General features: G+C 41.0%; 1 protein-coding gene across 2 annotated transcripts in view; it reads left to right on the top strand.

Moving 5' to 3' along the window:
• The window catches only part of CLIC5 (chloride intracellular channel 5), a 76,943-nt gene that overhangs the window by 17,462 nt on the left and 39,854 nt on the right, over positions 1 to 19,627 (top strand). The window contains exon 1 of one of the 2 annotated variants that reach the window (XM_063423709.1): positions 965 to 1,298. The exons of the other annotated variant lie outside the window; for it this stretch is intronic. Within the exon in view, the coding sequence (XP_063279779.1) occupies positions 1,236 to 1,298 (63 nt within the window). The 5' untranslated portion in view covers positions 965 to 1,235. Of the gene's footprint in view, positions 1 to 964; positions 1,299 to 19,627 lie in introns of those variants that run through there. 2 annotated transcript variants of the gene reach the window in all.

The raw sequence follows: 19,627 nt of genomic DNA, 5'->3' as shown, positions 1-19,627 counted from the left end.
CTCGTGTCTGGCAGCTCAAGCTGCCAACAACCTGTGAGCCAGAGCTTTGGCAGTCCTGAAACAGGATCGGGGCAGAAGCGCAGGAAGAGGGCAGGAGGACACAAAGTCCCTGCAGGCAGGGATGGGGATAAGGAGGAGGTGCCACTGACCCCTTCGCCTCTGCCCACTGTCCCCTCCTGTGCCAACACTCCCTCCCTTCGTGCCTTTTGGCTGTGTCAGGACTTTCTATAGGTGCCACCTCATGCTCAGGGCTGCTGTGCGGTGCCCTCTGAGTCACGCATGGAATGCAGGGTGAAGGAAAGGGAGTAGGGATGACAGCAGCAGGCTGGGGCCCTTGGAACTGTTCTCCCATGCTCCACCCAGCAAATCATTGTTCTCCTGTCCTCCCTCTACAGCCAGCACCCCAAGGGGCACTCTGAGAAATAGTTATGAGACCCAAACATTCCCATTTCTCTGCTCCTGAGCTCCATCAGCAGTGGTCACATCACAGGTGCTTCCCTCACCTGACTGTTCAGTTTTGGCTCCTGTAGCACTTTATACTACACACATCGTGTGGGCTGCTGAGGCAAAGCTTTTCTTCCCCTTCCTTGATTGATCCAACAGCCAGTGCACAGGCTCTTTTTCTCTTATCTTTCTCAACAATAACAATATTAGGATTTTGAACAACTAGAGGCAGGACAAACACCCTTCAGAAAAGCAGAAAAAAACATCACTGGTGCTTAAAGCAACGAAACCCTGCTGCAGGACTTCCTTCTTCCCTGTCCCTGGTGCTCCCAGCTGTAGAATAAGGGAGGGAACGGCAGAAATGATGAAAACAGGGAACAGAAGAATTATTTGCTCAGAGACTGATCCTGCCGTAGGTACCAGGAGCTTGTCTCCTCCCCTAGGAGTTTAACCCCACCCTCTGTTTTTTTATGCTCTGGGCTATTTTGGGCAGGCAGCGAGGGCTGCAGCTCTGACAGATGAGGATACTGTACCAGAGCACAGCAGCACTTGTTGCTCTTAAGAACTACCATAACAGGGACTGCTCCTCTGCTGCCTGCCTTTCCTTGACTATTATTAATTTAATAACCTGCAAACTTGTTTACTCCACTGCTTTTGAGCTTTATCATTACAAATGATGTTTTAAGAGCCTTGTGAGAGCAGTTCAGAAGGGAAACTCACACGCCGTGCAGTTGAAACCTCCTTTTGCCACTTAATATCAAGAGATCAGCTGGTAGCCTTGGGAGTGAAAAATGACAGAGTCAGTTGCTGCCAATGGGGAAGGAAAGGACCCTGAAATTGAGCTCTTTGTGAAGGTAAGTTGCTCTGTGAACTGGACACTGGTGTGACTCTCAGATCGGCTCAGCTTCTACTGAATAATCAAACTTTAATTTTCTGGGGCTGAACGGAGCGGTGCTGTGACAGCCTCTTATCTCTTGCACACACGCTCACTCTGCTTTCTTCTTCGTGACATTAGAATTAGGTAATGTTGTGGAGGGAGAGTCAGAGTTCCTGTGTTTTATTGTTCATTCTCTCCTTGTGAGTTGGCTCTGTTATTCTTAGCCTGCTGCCTGCAATTTACTGTGTCCTAACTTTAGACTTGAGGCTGTAGGCTTCAGGTTTTGCTCTATGAATCCTGACTTTCTTTTCCATTTTTGGGAAGAGCTGGGGGGTACCAGGATTTGGTACCTCAGCAGAGGCTGTCAGGTCTGAAATGCTGATGGACCATAAAACAATAATGACTGAGATGAGCTATCAGTCTTCTGATTATTTATTGCAATACTTCCTCTTTTTCTAAACCAATAAAAACTAAATCAGTTTTTACTATCAGTTTCCTCAGCCTGAAGCTCATTCTGATTTTCTAGAAGAGTAACTGAAAACAGAAAGCAATTTAATGAAAACAGAAAAATTACTACACCTGTTATGTGATAGGGTTTTAGAATGTTTCAAGTTGTGTATGACTGTTGGTCTTGGGCTGTGAAAACCTTACCATTAAAATCAGGGGCACAGTTGAAACCTATGACAAATATAACCTTATTAATAGCAAACTTGGTACAAACTCTGTCTCAGTGAAGAGCTCAGATTTTTTGATGTTCAGAATGTTTTAAAGCCTCTACACGCATTGAGGCTGAAATTCCCTATGCCCATGTAAAACTATGGAATAGCTTGGTTTGGAAGGGACCTTAAAGATCATTCCAGTCGTATTGATCTTAATAATCTTATTGCAATCCTCCTGCCATGGCCACGGGCATCTTCCACTACACCAGGTTGCTTAAAATCTTGTCCAGCCTGGCCTGGAATGTTTGCAGGTGTTTGGTCTCTCTGAGCCTAGTCCATTCCTGTAAATCCATTGGATTGTTATTAATACGTGGGAGTTACCTCAGACCCTTAGCAAACAGAGCCCTGAATGATTAGGAAAGCAAATTCCAACCCCTCCCTTCTGTCAAGATGAGGGTATGTAATTGCTTTGTACTCCCTGATAGATATTTTGGGCTGTAAGTTGAAATGTCAGCCACATCCATGATGTGTATACACGGCCTCTTCACACATCTTCCAAAACCAGTCAGTTCAGGTGCAGGTGCTGTAACTGAGCCAGCACTGAGGTCTTTTTTCTGTAGCATTCAGATTTGACAAGAATTTCAGGTTCATAAGAGCCACGTAGATCCTTTCCACAGGGAGCTTAATGTACTAAAATGGACCAGCATGAGTCCATACAGCCAGACACCTCACCTCTTACAAGTTGTTTCTGCCAAATTGAGTTTAATGGAGATGCTTATGGGCTAAAAAATAGGTTTGTGATGTTGTTTAGCACTCTGTCATCACTCAAATGTGTGCTGGAATGGAAATCTGTAGCTACTGATTTGTTTTAGTGCTCGCACTATTTCACTGAGGCTGACACGGATGTTTGTGATATGTGGTTCTTTGACTGCATCAGCTGTTAAACTGAAGGTCATTGCCAGATTCATTGTGTGAAGCTCTGGATCCATAAGATACTGGGAAAAATGAGCACTGCATTAAACCAAGCCATGCCACCACCTGAAGATTTATAACTCCAGCAAGAACATTTTTAGTAATGTGACTTCCTGCATAATGCATAGTACAAAATTGCAGAGAGACTCACATAAAACTCAGAGCTGGGACAGAAGAATTAATTGGTATCTTCCTGGAGACTTTCCACTGAGGTTGAAAAATCGCAATTCTGGATGTTTTGGAAAGGTGCCATTAATTTAATTAAAAGTTTAAAAAATTCTATAGTAAAGCATGTGACCAGAGTATTAAATTATACACCTCAGAAGTTCAAAAATAAAAAGAGAAGACTGTCCAAAGGAGAGACAAGCTGAAAGCTGAAAAATGGGACAGTGTAAGAGAATCATGGACAGGTGAAAACTTTTCTGGAGGGTAACTGCAAAGAATAGGATATTAGTAAGGAGAGGTAAACAGGAAGGCTGATCCTGGCTGGAAAGAACAGAAAATGTTAACTTCTGGAGGATAATGAGATACTGAGACAAGTGGCAAGTGTAAATATACTGAATCACACTTGAGGCAAGTTCTAACAGCAGGGGATGTTGGGATCAATGAGCAATTCCTCATTTGATTTTTATAGAGGTGATGTTTCACCCAAGGAAGAGTTCTGTCCTGCATCCTTGAAGGAACACACAGAAAATACAGTGATAAGTGAGAAAATGTAGGGCGGTAGATGTAGCCTGGTGGAAATTGTATCTTCCACAAGCCCAAAAAAACCAGAAAGGGCTGTTTTTCACCAGCCACAGTGTACCCAATAAAAGCATTTTCTGTCTCAGGTTAAAAAAAGAAAGGTGTTACACAATTGCTCTATTTCCCTTTGCTGTTTGTCAACCAGGAGCCTCAGACAGACAAGCAGGGATCGGGGCTGTAACCAAAAGAGCTGCTCTGTAACCTAATGCAGGTTGGCTCAGGATCTCCTGAGCTGCACAGACAGGCTGGGCACCAGCAGGGACACAGCAGAGCTGCTGTGGCAGGGACAGGTTAAGTGGTTATCACACCTATTTGTTATCATCCCCATTGATTTCACTTGTATTCTAATGGTGCCCTAACCTGGATCTGTGAAGTATTCTTTTTGTGAACAAGTGTTTGTTTTTGCAAGGTGTGTATTTGAGAGCAACTCCCCCCAAATGTGGGGCAGGTCACAAGGAGAGCGATGGTGGCAGTGGTCAGGTCTGCCGGGGAGGTGGTGCTGCCTTGATCAGAGGTGCAGCTTGTGTGAGCAGGCCTTTGCTGAAACTCTCCAGCAGCAATTCCCTCTCTCAACTTGTTTGACAGGGAATTGGAGGAGGCTGCCAGAGAGAGAGGTTTAGTGCGTGGTGTCGTGAGACGCTGGCAGCAGTGGCAGCTGCAGCGTGGGGAAGGGAACATTGGGAGGTAGTGCCTGCTCTGTGCTTAACCCAGCTTGTAACTCAGGCTAATTTCAATCCTCTGTGTGCTGGAGAAGGCTTCTGTATAAATGACAATGACATCCTGATGGAAGTTATGCTTAGCTCTTCCTGGCAATCTTGCACCTGTATGCGTGAACATAATAACAAAATTGAAATAGTGCACCTTTTAGTTGAAGTCATACAATTAAAATCCATGAGAGAGGGCCACAGGACTTCTGTGGCTTCTTTCTGTTTGCAATGAATACAGGTGTTTGGATGTACATTCCTTGCCTTTCAGGATTAGATTAGTACCTAATATTGAAAGTTATTTTGAAGGGAGATACATTCTACCCATGGAAAACAAAGCATGATGCTATGAAGACTCATTGTTCAGAATGCAGTCTAGAAAGCAAAAAAAAACCCCCACAAGTGGACCAAAGTACATTTCATTTTAAAATCCTCCTGCTTTAGAAACACTCTATAATAAGATACATCTTAATCCATATTTTTGATAATGAAAAGATGGTGATATTGTGGTGGTAGGAGAATGTGTGAAAAGCAGGCAGGCAGCTACTTCTAGAAGGAGTCATTGTTGTGGCACTGATGGATTAATATTAGGATATGTTCATCAGTGTCCTGGGCTGCACCAAAATCAGAGGGACCAGTTGGGCAAGGGAGGTGATTCTGCCCCTCTTCTCCACCTTTTTGAGACCCCACCTGCACTGCTGCCTCCAGCTCTGGGCTCCTCTGCAGAAGGAAGGTATGAACCCCCAGGAATGAGCCCAGAAGGGGCCACTAAGCTGATCACAGGACTGGAACACCTCTGCTGTGGAAACAGCTTGGAGAAGAGAAAGCTCCAGGAAAACCTTCCAGTACCTAAAGGGGGCTAGAGAGGGACCTTCCACAAGAGCATATAGGATAATGGGGGGTGGCTTTAAGCTAAAGGAGGCTAGGTTTACATTAGATGTTAGGAAGAAATTCCGTATGTAAGGTTGGTGAGGTCCTGGGACAGGTTGCCCGAAGTTGTGAATCCTGACAGTGTTCAAGACTGGGCTGGATGGAGTTCTGAACAACCTGGTGTTGTGCAAGGTGCTCCTGCCCTTGGCAGGGAAGTTGGGATGTCATGATCTTTAAGGTCCCTTACAACCCCAACCATTCTAGGATTAGGTGAGCAAGAGTTTTTGCTTAAAAGGTGTAAGGCTTTACTTCTCAAAGTGTTCACTCACAGCCACACTGAACACCCTTCTAGAGAAAACGTGAAGGTGCTGCAAGTGTACAAATCAAAAGAGACCTCAGAGACCTTGAGCTTCCACAGCCTCTACTTCAGACATTTTACATATCCCCATCTGCCAGCTGACTGGGTCCCTTAGGATTATGTCTAAAAGAAGTGATGGCAAGATTTTGTACCAAACTTACTGTTCTGAATGAATTCTGAAGTTATTACTGCTGAAAGGTGATTTCAAACCAACCTCAGTTTGGATTTTAGTGCAGTGTCATCACACAGCCTTAAAGGAAGGTATAAATAAAAGTGTTACACCTGTTACAAGTAATCATTCCCCACTGTTAAGGCTTTTGTGGTTTTAATATAAGAGAGTCACTCTGATAAGAAAACTGATTTCAGTTTCAGAATTTCAGGATTATCACAACCAGTACTGACTTTGCAAACAGGGAGAGATAACTTGATAGGAACCTTTTAACCCTTCATAACAAGACAGGCTCTGCAGTGTACTTGATTCATAGACTGCTCTCAAAAAGTTATTTTTTACTGATGATTAAAAATCAGAATCAGATCTGGAGGGCTCTAAGTTAATTTTTGTTTCTTGAGAAGTGTGGGTATATCCTGAGTATTATGAGCTCAGCTTGGCTTTCATATAAAATCATTCCTATGTTTAGCTGAACTTTCTAGATAAAGAGGAAATAACAAAGATAAAAAAAAAAAACACATAAGGAAGAATAATGATACTGAAACATCTGGTCCGACCTGTCTGGTGCTCCAAGACCAACAATAACATTTTTTTGTTGCTAAGCCTTTCACATTTAGAAGGAGCCACCCTACAAAGCAGATGTGTACAGTGTGTGCAGTCTCTGACACTTTTCACCTGTTAACCCTGGGAGTGGTGGGAGCACAGAGTTTACTGTGTATCTTGAATTTTTACTCTTTGGAGCTGCCAAGGAGGTGATGGGCACCATGGTTTGTGTCTCCTCAGACTGCTTTTGATGAGGCAGTGCATGATCAGCAGCCTGAGTTTCCTCTTCCAGCATCCTGGCCTTGTGCTTTGGTATTGAGGTTACAAAATTTACAAGGTTTACCAGTAGTCTGGACACCAGGGAGGAAAATAATTTTAATTTGTTAAAACATCTCTAAATGAGTTTTGAAAGTTCCATGCAGGGGGACTCGAGTATTTCAGTGTAGTGGTTCTGCTAAGATCTTGTCAAATCAGGAGCAATGAGAGTGACAAATCAATAACATCTCCACTTCTGACCCACCTAAATCAGGGAAATGCTATCTGGACTGATAATTGCTTCTCTGTTTATTTTTAATTAAGCATTTTCAATAAAATAATTTTTAAAAATAGAGGGAAAACATCCATCCTGACAAGAATTAATTTTGCTTTACAATCACATCTTTTAAAAAATTCAATAAATTGCCATTTTACCACCTAGCAAATGTTTTAAAATTACAAGTTGCTTGTTTTTCCTTGTGATAAAGAAAAACAAGACTTTAAAGAAGCTTTAGCTTGAGTTATACAACCCAGCGTCTGTGTGTCTGTGTGTCTGTTGTGTCTCTGAGCATTTGCAGGTTTTGTTTTGTGTCAAGACAAGGGCCTCGTTGGTGGGAACATTAGAGACAGACAGTAAATTGTTTAAGCAGGCCAAGTTTATAAAGTGACTTGGCAGGGATATATTTACTATCCCTGGCACCTTGAACCTAGTCTGGAATGTTTGTAGGATTCCCTGGGAAACTGGTTCTCAAGTTAAGAAGGGATTTCTAGCTGTGTCTCCTGCCTAAGTTCATGGTCTCATCCTTAATTTATGGTTGAAGGTGAATGCTACCCTGATCTGCCATGGTTTGGGGGCTTTCCTCTGTTAACAGCTGGACTACTTGCTTTTTATTAAACTTGATGCTATTGATATCGATGTTAATTTTGATCAAAACATCTGATTAAAATGAAACATATGCCAATGTTTTGTTGAATATGCATACCTCCTTTACATGCCTTTATAAATAAGAATTCAGAAACATTCAGCTTGGGTCATGGCCACAAAAGTGAGTCAGTTTTGTACTGCTGAGTTCAGTGGCAGCAGAATTAGGCCTGCCTAAGTGTGTTTTAGTTTTTGTTTAAACTCCACTTACTAGCTCCTTCCTTTTTTTTTCAGCTTTTCTGAGCCACACAGTCAAATTGGGTAAACACTGTGTTTTAATTTTAGCGTGAAGAACTGGTGATATTTGTGATTATTATTGCTGGTACTCAGCAATAGCCACCAGTGTGCTCTGAGTTCTCTATATCCAGCTGCAGGTTGCTCTTCTCCCACCTCTGGCAGCTCCCCTCTCATCAAGCTCACAGGTTGTTGTGTCCTGGTTCAGCAATGACAGTGAAGCTCCAGTGTCCTCAGGAAACTTTTACTGGCAATACATGGCTCTGCTGAGGCTAATCCAGAGCAGCAAATGTCACTGGGATCGTTTGACATAACATCCCAAAAATACACAGGGAGCCTTTCCAAGAGAGCCAGCAGGAAGTACGTCTGCCCGTGCCCCAGGATTTAGTGTTGGTATCAATCCACCTGCCTGTGTCAAATAGTTTAATGGAAGGCTATGTAAGGATTGTTTAGGAGAACACATTGATCATTACAGCAAAAATATCCCTTAGTTCTTGTGTGGCACATAATTCTTCAAAATGCGGCAGATATGAGCAAAATAATCCCAGCAGTGCTGCAAAGAGGTAACAGAAACATTATTTTGTTAGTACTGTTTCCATTTTTCAGCTAGGAGATCTGGTAGGTTTTTCAAATTACTCGTTTTTAACAGAGTCAGGCAGAAGTTAAAGGGCTGTGCCATTATGTGTTAGTTTTATACATGAATAATAGAAGGTTTCAGTGATAAACTTTTTTTTTAGCTAAGGTTGACTTAAAGTCAGGGAGAATAAGTTGGGATAAGGAAGGGTTTGGTTTTGTGCTGGACTCAATTTATAAATCTTACATGATGTAGGAAATTAGAGCAGGTACCTGAAGTGCTATAGTAGGTACTTTGTAAGTAGCTTGAAGGGATTTGTTTGACACGGTAAAATTTCATGTGGAAATTTCCTTATTCCCTTTCCTTCCTTGTCTCTTGTTCTCCCCATTTTTTTGCACTTCTGTTTTGCTGACATGCAATAAAACTCATCTAGATGGGGTAGCAGGGATATCTATGTTCATCTGGGGCTATGAGTTTAAAAAATCTGGTTTTTGCACATCTGAGGAGTTTAATCAGCATCATGTGTTCCTGGCATGATTTTTTATACTCAGCTTCAGACTTGAAAATTATTTCAGTGGAACAGAAGTAATTCAGAGTGTATCCAGCTGTGTTTTGCAGTTCCAAAGCCACTAATTTTATCTAATATTATCTAAGGGTAGAACTTAATCTAACTGATTGCATTTACAACGTGTTATTTCTGTTTGTTACATAACTTGATTGCCAGTACACACATAAATGTAGATTGATGAGTCCATAGAATTTTTTGTATAAGTTTCTTTATAAATGAGTATTATTGTGTCCCTCTCAAGAATAATTTCATTACTTATTTTTAAAGTGTTTGTGATTTTACTCTTCTGTCTGTATCTGTATTTTATTATTGGTGGTGTTCCCTGGCTGAAGTGATCTTCCATGATTGAACACATATTCTTCTTTGATTCAATGACTCTGATGCACCACAGAAATGTCATGGGTACAGTGTCATAAGAGGAGATGTGCTCAGGAAAGAGATTGGATCACAAAGCCCCTGAATGCAGTTCTCTAACACACCATAGCAAAGCTTTGCCATGTTAAAGTGGCCCTAGTGTTGTCAAAATCCAAATTAACTGTGCCTTGACTTTCCATTCCATGAACAAATGAGCAGCACAGCTCCCACCATTCAAGCCTTCTGATTTTTATTATTTTTTCTAATCAAACTGTGAAAAGGCCCTGCAATGTAATTTGTACTTGTTAAACTCAGTAATATTCCCAGGTTTTTACTCAAATTCTCTGCAGGATTTCTTTATTTTTGTGCTTTTCTGCCTCCTTCAGTGACCCAAGGTAAGTTTTTCAGGCTTTTCTCACCTTGATAAAATGCTGAATACCAGTCCCTTTCTGGTGCCAAGTTTGTGCACATGTGTTGCATTTTCTGTAGGACCAACTTCTCTGCTTTTCCTGCCTGTTGTCACACACAAATAGACTCATAAATTTATACCAGTCTTGTAATCCCCATGATTTTTGTGTTGGTCCCCAAAGTTATTTCCCTGGTTACTTCTTAAGAGATATTGTATGTCTGGAGCTCAAGGGCTTCTTCAATTTTTGCCCCTGTGCACCTGATTTCCAAAAGACATTGAAATAGCTCCTTTTTATGTATTTCTGGCAACCCTTCATAAAACTGAAATAAAGCCCTAATTGAAATGCATTTCAGGAGAGCTGTGTTGGATTAATGTATCTGTAGGACAGTAGGAGTTGAAACTGTCCCTGCTATAGCTACTCTGGTGTAAAGGACATTATATGAAGGATAAAGGTGCTCAGATAGTGACAATTTGCTGTTCTAAATCCTCATCTTGATAGATGCTAATTTTGTGAGCACTGCAGATGACAGAAGCCCATGGCAGTCACTTGTATGTGCTTGCTGCAAAAGGTAATTAAAATGCTCTAGGCCTGATATTCAAGGCTGAAACTGATTTTCATTTACTTTAAATTCTATGAAACTTGCAAGGATATTTTATGGGAATAATAATTTCCCCTCCTCCCCTTCTTTATGTAAATCCCCCTGCAAAAAAAAGCCATTTCTTAACTATTTCTTTTGCTTCTCTTGCATTTCATAGAATCATGGAATGGTTTGGGTTGGATGGGACCTTAAAGATCTTGTAATTCCCACTCCCCTGCCATGGGCAAATACACCTTCCACTAGACTAGGTTGCTCAGAGTCTCATCCAGCCTAACCTTTAACACTTTCTGGAATAGAGCATCCACAACTTCTCTGGCCAATTTTTTTTTTTGTTTCCTTTGGTCTTGAAAAACATATCATGACTCAGTTCACCATTCACCAGTATCTCAGGTGTTAATGGTTAATGGTTCTGGGAATGGGGTTTATGCACAGAGGAAATTTGCTTGATTTAGGTATGTCTTTAGTTCCTGTTTCTCTTAACCAAGAAGATGTTGAAGCAGACATAATTTATTTTTAACTTCTGCTGCTGGCAAAGACATAAGTGTAATGCTCTACTTCTTGGGAAAGGTCTCAGCACCTCCAAAGAGACTGCAGGCACACAGTGGAGTTCAAAGTATGATGAGCTAATCCTTGTATGCTCCATCTCTGAAACCATCAGACAGCTGAGTTCAGCAACTGTCTATATTCAGAAAATACTGATGTTTAGCATCACTTTTAAATGTTTAGAAGATAGATTTTTTTGTGAAAGTGTTGAGTTTGGGGTTTTTTTAATTCTTAGTGGTAAAACACAGGGTGACACTAGAAATTCACCAAACTTCCTAGATGCTGGTAGCATTTAAGCATCCTTAGATCCCAGTTCTGCAAAGGAGGCTGTGCAGGCTGCTCTGTTCTTTAGCAGCCACCTCTGAACATCATTCTCTTTACAAAACCCATTCCCTGGGGTAAAAAATAAATGCAGATGCCTTTTAATAGTATTTTCCAAGCACTGTACATTCATGGTCAGTACTTTACATGTGGAGCAGCTAAGAAGCCATGGCAAGGAGGGCCTTCAAGAACTTCACCTTGATCCTGTACTCTGTCCTTTAGTCATAGCTCTTGTGTCCTTTGGGTTTTGTACAGCACTTAGCATGACTGATGCAGTGTTCATGTGCCACTCAGGCTTAGTAATTCACAGTAAATAGCCCAATAACAAACACACAAATCATACATATCCCAGCTATGCATTTTTACATTCTCTTATTGCCAGTGCTAGGAGTAGGGATGGGTCAAGGTTTAGATTATCTTTTGACTGGCTATTTAAAGCAACACACAGAGCTTATGTGGCTTAAGAGAAGAATAAATTTAAGGCTTAAAAATTACTTCAGATTGCCATCCTGAAGGCAGCCTTTCTCCTTTAATTAAAAGAGAAAACATCACTTGACTGCAGTGTTAAATTATCTGTGGAGTCCTTCTAGTATGGTGGTAAGAACTACAACAAGACAGAGAATCACAGAATGGTTTGAGTTGGAATGGACCTAAGGACTGTCTACTTCCAATCCCTCTGCCATGGGCAGGGATAGCTTCCACTAGAACAGGTTTCTCCAAGCCCCATCCAACCTGGCCTTGATCCCTTCCAAGGATGGGGAATTCACAACATCTCTGTGCAGCATATTAATAGTTAAGGTCAAATGTAGTCAGATTAGGAGTAGGCTTAATAGTAATTGTAAAGGTGATTACCTGTTGGAATGAACCACCGAAGAAGTGGTTCTGCCTCTGCTTCAGATCGAGACCAGATATGCTTTAATGGAGTACACATAATTAGGGACTATAAAGGAATAAACATGCCAGAAAATCTGCAAACCAGCAGGGCATTGCTATGGAGGAGGTCTTGACAAAGCAGAGCAGAGCTTGGGTGAAGCACAGAAGGAATCTTTGCTTTCTGTGTCTCTGAACAGCAGTACAGATTTGGTTGAGGCCAGTCTGACAGAGATGATGCTGAGAGGCTGCTTCCATATCCTGGGTGTAGATATGTGATTAATTTAGGTGCTGGTTGAATATGGGGTTGCTTATCTTATATACTTATCATACTTGGTTATGCAAGGCCAGACTTTGGAAGGGCCTCCAAAGGCTGAGCAGACAAGTCCTGTGTCAGTACAGGTCAGACCTTGAAGATGTGATGAGGAAGATCCAAAAGCGGAATTCCCTTTCTGTCTGTCGTTGCCTAAGTCCTGCCACAACCCTGTGCCTTGGCTTCATTCTCTATGAAGTGTTTGCCCCAACATCCATTTTTGTATCTGTGTAGTCCAGTCTCATGTCCAGATAAATTTCCCCCTCTTTTCCCTTTATACAGATGAGTGACTGTAAAAGTTACCCAATCATCGTGGATTAACTCCTGACAAAAAACTGAATTAATTTTCAGTCCGGGCCGGTGCTTCTCTGTATGGATTGCCAAGCTTGTCCTCCTCATGACATTTTAACACCCAAAAAACCATCCTGAACCTTGACATCCAGGGCATGTAGCAATTGTTGTTCTGCGTGCTGGTACGTGCCTGTACCTGTGTATTGTCCCAAACAAGTGGAAATCAGAGAAGCCAGCCCTGATGGATCATCGCTATTGTTGCCAGTGTTTTTCTAGATCGTGACTCCATTTGTGTGGGTCAACAGGCACGCTGTGTTACTGCTTTCCTTTTGCTTTTAGCTGCTGAATGGGCAACTTCAAACAGATGCAAATGCATATCATGGGGGGAAATTATGTTCTTTCACTGCCCTGTGTTTTGTGATGAGCCATTGCTGCTGATTCAGTGTGCAACTGGAGACCTGTTTTGCTTGTTTATTTTATTTATAGTACTTTTTTAAAGAGCGCTTCCTGAATGAAGAGGGATTGAATCATGGAATATTCTTGCAGGTTCTAGGTTCTCTCAGAGTGGCAGTTTTAGTTGTTTATCTGCATTTAGTTCTTTTAAATGCCCAGGACATGCCAAGAGGAGCCAGTGCAACAATGCCCTTAATTATTAAGTCTATTTTCTGTCTTCAATTGGCATTTGGTTCATTTTAATTCACTTTTAATTCTGAGTGTTGACTCACCCATGCAGTTTGACAAGGAATTCTATTTTGCCCTTTCATGTACTGAGATGCGCTAAATTTGAATTTTTGGTTTTGTTTTATTTTTTAAAACAATATCTCTGAGTCTCACAGTTAAGCTCTAGATCCAGTCCTAGGGCTGGGTCTTGATGGAGGTTCAAAAATAATATTTTCTCTGCATTAAGCACTCTATACTCAGCCTGGTCCAAGATGGAGCCACAAGGGAGCTCCTCAGAGTGCATGAATGTAATCTTCCCTTACATATTTCAATTCCATATTTACAAATCCTTGAGTACCCGTTTCTCTAAACACTCCATAAGTCTTCTTGCTATTCAGTCTCTAATAAAGGCAGGTGAACATGGATGTGGGAAGTGTCACTGCCCATCCTGGCTTGCTGGCACCAGCAGCCCTATAACCTGTGCTTGTGGGAACACTTCATTCTTTTACTGAGCATAGTCTCTGCTTGATGGCCTCATGATTCACAGTTTATCTCAAAAGACATGATTCAACAATAATAATAATAAATCTTAAAGATGCTGACTGTAGACAACTCCTCAAGTCCAACCTTGAAGAGCTGGGGAGGGATGTGGCCAAGATGGGAAATTTGAAGAAGTTATATAACTTATATAGAGCTTTATATATTTTTATAAAGTTATATAAACTTTATAAAGTTATAATTAGTCTCATGACATCTCCTTAACTCTGGGCAACAAGGATTATTAATTTTTAACTTATTAAAAATTATTTGAATATTTATTTAACATTTATTTAAAGCCATATCCAGGACCTTTGAAAGTGAGTGCAGTGTTAGTACTAATCACCTTGTGCCATGCTGCCAGAAAGAGGGATTTTGTACTAACAGATGTTTAGCTTTTCATTGGAAGTGTGAAATTATAGATTTCTCCTGTTATTTTTGGAAGACCACCTGTGTGCGCTTGACATTTTACAATAATAGGAAAAAACCCCTCCATTTTAGAAAGAATTGTAAGTAAAGATAAAAAAATAGCTTATTTTCAGATCTTATTCAGGTACTTGAGGGAATTAGGCCTAGCTGTACACAAATGTATAGAAAATGTTCAGAAATTCCCTTGCCAAGTGCTGGTTTCTCAATTCCCTGGTTAACCTGGATTATCTCCACAGAAGGTGGCCCCTTCTTGTGAACTTAACAATAAATGGGGGAGATTTAGAGGGCATGACCCTTGTGTCCCACCATATCAAAAGGGATTTGTTTAATTTGAATAAGCAATGTCAGAGAAGCAGAGTGGGGAGCCAGAGAAAGGGAAGGGAGCTGGGGCAGATCTCAGGGCTGCTGTCACCAAATTTGTGGTGAAGCCAGGGAATGGGGAATATGGCCGAAAGGTGAGGGGCATAAAATTAAATAAAATCAACAAAGTGATTATTTTCTTGTGGGTGGAGAGTGCAAGCAAGAGACATTTTGGAAAGAAGGCTACTGTTTGCTTCTGAGAAAGCTGTGAGAGGAAAGAACAGGCTGGAGAAGAGTTTTGCTGTACAGCCATGCTAGGGTCACAGCTGGTCTTTTTGGAGGGTGCTCCACTTGGAGCACGAGGGACTTAGGAGTGATAAGAATTTAAAAAAAGATAATATTTGGAATTGACAGCATGATCAAGTATCCCAGAAACAAAAAGGCAGTAAGAGGTGAAGAGGTGCTAGAGAAAGTGTGATTATTTTAATTAATAGCATTGAATTAAACTTCATTAAACTTTGGGGTTGGGGTTTTTTTGGGTTTTTTTTTTCGTGCTGTATAACAGGATAAAATGAAATCAGAAGAAATTCACTCTGAGCATCAGGTCAAAAATTGTTTTGAGAAAATTGTCAACACTCTGTGCTATAGGAAGTTTTAAAGAATTTTAGACTGAATGAAGCAGTACAGACACAGGCATTTAAGAAGTCAGCCTGCATTGAGATGCTGCATTGAGTAAACAAGAAATGTGTTCCAAACTCCTCTCATTGATCTGTTTTTTTCTGTTTACAGCATTTATCATACATTAATTTCAGAAGGCCATGCTGCAAAAAAAATTTGTAAATTCTACTTTTACTAATAAACACTCTTATTCAAAATTTCTCAGTAGCTTTTAGGAAGAGCATCCTAAAAGGATGCTTTAGGAAAGCATCACTGTTTATTTTCTCCGTAATTTGATATTGAATGCACAAATTGTTTTGCTTTTAGGTAAGGCCCAAGGAATATTTACTTGCTGTTTGTGTTTGTGTCTTAGACTCTTGTTTTCACTACAGGTATTTCCATTTATAAACTCAGAATTTGCTCTCTGTTTCTTGACTATTTCAGTGAAATAGTCAGAGGGAGTGACATTAGAAAATACTGCCTTGTAGTGCAACACCCCTCTACTGGCTAAACACGTCTGCATAGATGATCAGAGGAACAAATACAACAAGGAATAAAATATTAAAAGAGAAAAAAAAATCCCCTTAATACTGAACTCTGTAATTATTTCTCTGTGAGTAGCTGGAAACTGGAAAATTTATTTATAAGGCATTTTTATTCTCAGGACATTAAGGCTCGATTCAAATAGCAGCAATATTGTATTGACAATTCGTTTATTGGAGTGATTGTGGGTCACATTTCGAAGTCACACCAAGGTGCAAACATCCAACCAAAGACTGATTTGGGCCTGTGGTTTGCTGGTCCTTTGCAGCACAGCTTGATCTGCTTTTGGTGGAAGTCAGAAACACTCATCACATCTGGGGAAGGAGCTTCCCCCTCTGCAGGGCTGGGAACTTCGAAATGCAAAAGGAGAGAGGAAGGCCTGGCCCTGCCCACCCTGGGACAGCTCCTGAGGGCTGCCAATTGCTCTTTTAAGCCATTCAGGGTCACTGAGGAACAGTATTTTTATGATGTTAATAAGGTAAAAATGAGACCCCCGAGGAGACTTTATGGGATCATCTGCTATGGTAAATGCCCTTATCAGCAGCACCCACCCTCCAGAACTTTATTTGCAGTGCCTGCAAGTGACTCTCTTTTCTAAGACTGCAAATAAAGTCATGGAATTTCAATAAATAATTCAGCCCTGGATCTTATTTCAGGTTCAGAGTTGACTTTCAGCACCTGGCTGCTGTTATTATTTGTTAGTCTGATATGGTGCTTAGAGGCATGGAAATTTGGCTGCTGTTCACCAACATTTCCAGAATATGCTGTGTGACCAGATTACTACCCCCGGCTCAGAGATTTTTAACAGACCTCCAAATTCCAGATGTGCCAGATTTAATTCTTACAAGAAAAACATGGAGGATTCTGGTACTGTAATGGGAACTCGGCACAGATCTTGTTTTGGAGAAACAACTCCTGTATTTGCACCTGATCTCCACTAGAAACAGGAATAATTTGGCTAGAATTTGCATTGTCTAGAACACCTTCTGACATTAATCTATCTCTCATTTTATTTTCTGCAGCTTCCCCAGGGAGAAAAGATTTTTTTTGTTATCTAATTAGCTCTCAGGATATAGAATCATCAATATCTGAAAGTATTAAAATTGGTGCTTTGTGAATAGCTAAATAAGAGTTATTCACAAATTCTTTCGTCAGAGCACTTGTGGTTTTAATCATTTATTAGGAAGAAACTACTGAATCCAAAGTATGACTCTGTTTTCATTGAAGTCAGTGGAAAATTTAGTGCGAATATTTTGTGTGAATACTGACTGTTCTGGAATTAGATAAGATATATTGTCACTGAATCATAGAATATTTTGAGTCGGAAGGGACATTTCAAAGGTCATCTAATCTGATTCCCCTGCAGTAATCAGGAACATCTTTAGATCAATTTGCTGAGAGCCTTGTCCAGCCTGACCCTGAACGTTTCCAGGGCTGCGGCATCCACCACCTACTCCATTACAATATAACACATTAATGGATGTGGCACCCAAAGGCAAAAACCCTAAGAAGATCCTGCAGGCTTAAGCTTCCAAAATGAAGGAGCTGCATTATGGACATGCAGAGCATGAACAGGCACTGGTATCAATATCTGGCAGAAAAAGATCCTTCCAGGACCTGAAGGGAGCCAACGAGAAAGATGGAAAGAAAATATTTACAAGAACCTGGAGTGACAGGACAAGGAGGAATGGCTTAAAACTGAAAGAGAGCAGGTTTAGATTAGGAAGAAATTCTTCCCTGTGAGGGTGGTGAGGTCCTGGCTCAGGTTGCCCAGAGAAGCTGTGGATGCCCCATGCCTGGAAGTGTCCAAGGATGGGGCTTGGAGCAACCTGATCTAGTGGAAGGTGTCCCTGCACATGGCAGAGGGGTTGGAAATAGATAATCTTTAAGGTCCCTTACAACCAGAACCACCATGATTCTAAGTTTATTTGTCTTTAAAAAAGGATTTGTGACTTTCTTGTTCAGAGCTCTTGTTCAGAGCCCTTATACTTCTTCCTATGAGATACACCATTGTATCCAAAACAACCAACAGTAGCTGATGCTTCAGCATCTCTATTGAATTTTACTAAAATTGTGACAATTTTCTAAATACTGTTGTGTCCTGACTCCCCAAATCTTATCACTAAGGTTCCTTCCAGTATTTGAACCCACATGCATAAATAGAACTGATAGATATGAAAAAAAGATTGCACGTATAAGTGATGTGACAAGTGAGGTACCTTTTGGAAAACCCCAGAAATGGGATGTTGACTTCCCTGGGAGTGAGCTGCTCCCTGCAATGCAAACAGGCAACGCTAGAGGGAATTTTACTACCACTCTATGTGAGGCTTGTGCCTCTCCCCAAAACCCTTCCAAAACACTTGTCAGTGTTCAGCCATAAGATATTGGGTACGAGCTGAGTGAAATCTATGTTTGTATGATGCAAAAGGTCAGGAACAATTATGATAATTGTCCCCTTTGGCCATGAAACCTCTGAGTGAAATTCTGGTCCCGTTAAAGTCACAGGCAAAATTGCCATTGATTTCACTGGGGCCAGACTTCATCCTGTGCAGGTCGGAGGGAAGCAAAAGTCTGTGCCACCAAGCATCCAGCACTGGCAGCAGGAGCAGCTTTATTGTCAGAGTCACAAATATATACTGTTAAAAAGGACTTTTAAAACATCCTGTGCCTCCTCTCTGCTCTGCAGCAGGATGAAATAAATCAAGACCAATTTTACTGGCTTCTTTTCTCCAAAGCCTCCACTAGATGCAGATTACACAACCTCCTTAGAAAGTCTGCTTTGTGTTTCATTAGTCCTATAATTACTAGGTTTTTTTCCCCTCCTAAATGTTTATTGTTGCAAATTGAGCAAAATACTTAATCCCATCCTCTGTGGGCATGAAGAACAGTGGATCATCATCCTCTTTGTGAAGCAGTCTTGTACATGCTTGAGGACTGTTATGCTGTAGTAGAACAGCACGTGTACATCTCATTATCATGTTGCTGTTTCCTGTAGAAGCACAGACTGATGATTCACATTGTGATTTACTTAAAACCTCCTTTGCTTTGCCCTCACCAACCATTCCCCCATCCTGCATTTTGTATGTTACATTTTGTTTTTCTCACATCTTACACCTGGAGGTTTATTTTGCTGAATTTCATTGAAGTGATTTCAGACACTTTGTTCCAACTTCTTAACATCACTTTGAGTATGCTCCTCTCCTGCGAAATCCCAGTAACCTCTCTGTGCTTGTTGTTGTCAGGAAATTTTGTAAGGTTCTGTCAGTTCCTTCCTCCATTTTGCTAATGGAAGCATTAAATATGACTCACCTTGTCACAGACCTTTATGGTACCTCTATTTGTTATGTGTTTATGCACTAACAGAAAATTTGATTATCACTGCTCTGTAAGTATCTTTTCAACGACTCGTACAAGCACTTTGCAGAGGTTTCATGCAGGTCTTGTTTCCCTGTTTTGTTAATGAAAATATGGTCTGGATCTGATGTCATAAATCTTACAGGGGTCAGCTGTAGGTATCTGCTGCTCCTTTCCTACACAAAGTGCTGGGAAACCTGGCAGAGGACAAAATTTACTTGGGTTACTTCACGTTATTTGTTCTGGCTATGTCCATATTGTCTTTTCTTATGAACTTTAGATTTCCACATTGACATGTGAGTTACTGTTACTCCTTTGTTCTGTTATGCTTCTATATGTTAAACTTACCTATCTGACATTTCTCGAGTTCTTTTCTTGTTCCTGTGGTGTCTCACAATAAATTATTGATAGGTCCCCAAAAGCAAAGCTTTTAAAAGCTATTTCTCTGAGGTGGCATGCACTGGCTGATGTGGATACCCAGGATCCTGTGCCAGGATCCTGGTGAGTGATGGGAGCATAGTTGCTTTCTTAGATTGGAAAAGGCTCAGGAAAAA

This window comes from Prinia subflava, chromosome 2 (genome assembly GCF_021018805.1).
Source record: "Prinia subflava isolate CZ2003 ecotype Zambia chromosome 2, Cam_Psub_1.2, whole genome shotgun sequence".
Lineage (NCBI taxonomy): Eukaryota > Metazoa > Chordata > Aves > Passeriformes > Cisticolidae > Prinia > Prinia subflava.
The sequence above is the reverse complement of the archived record's forward strand: the minus strand, read 5'-3'. Positions and strand labels throughout refer to the sequence as shown.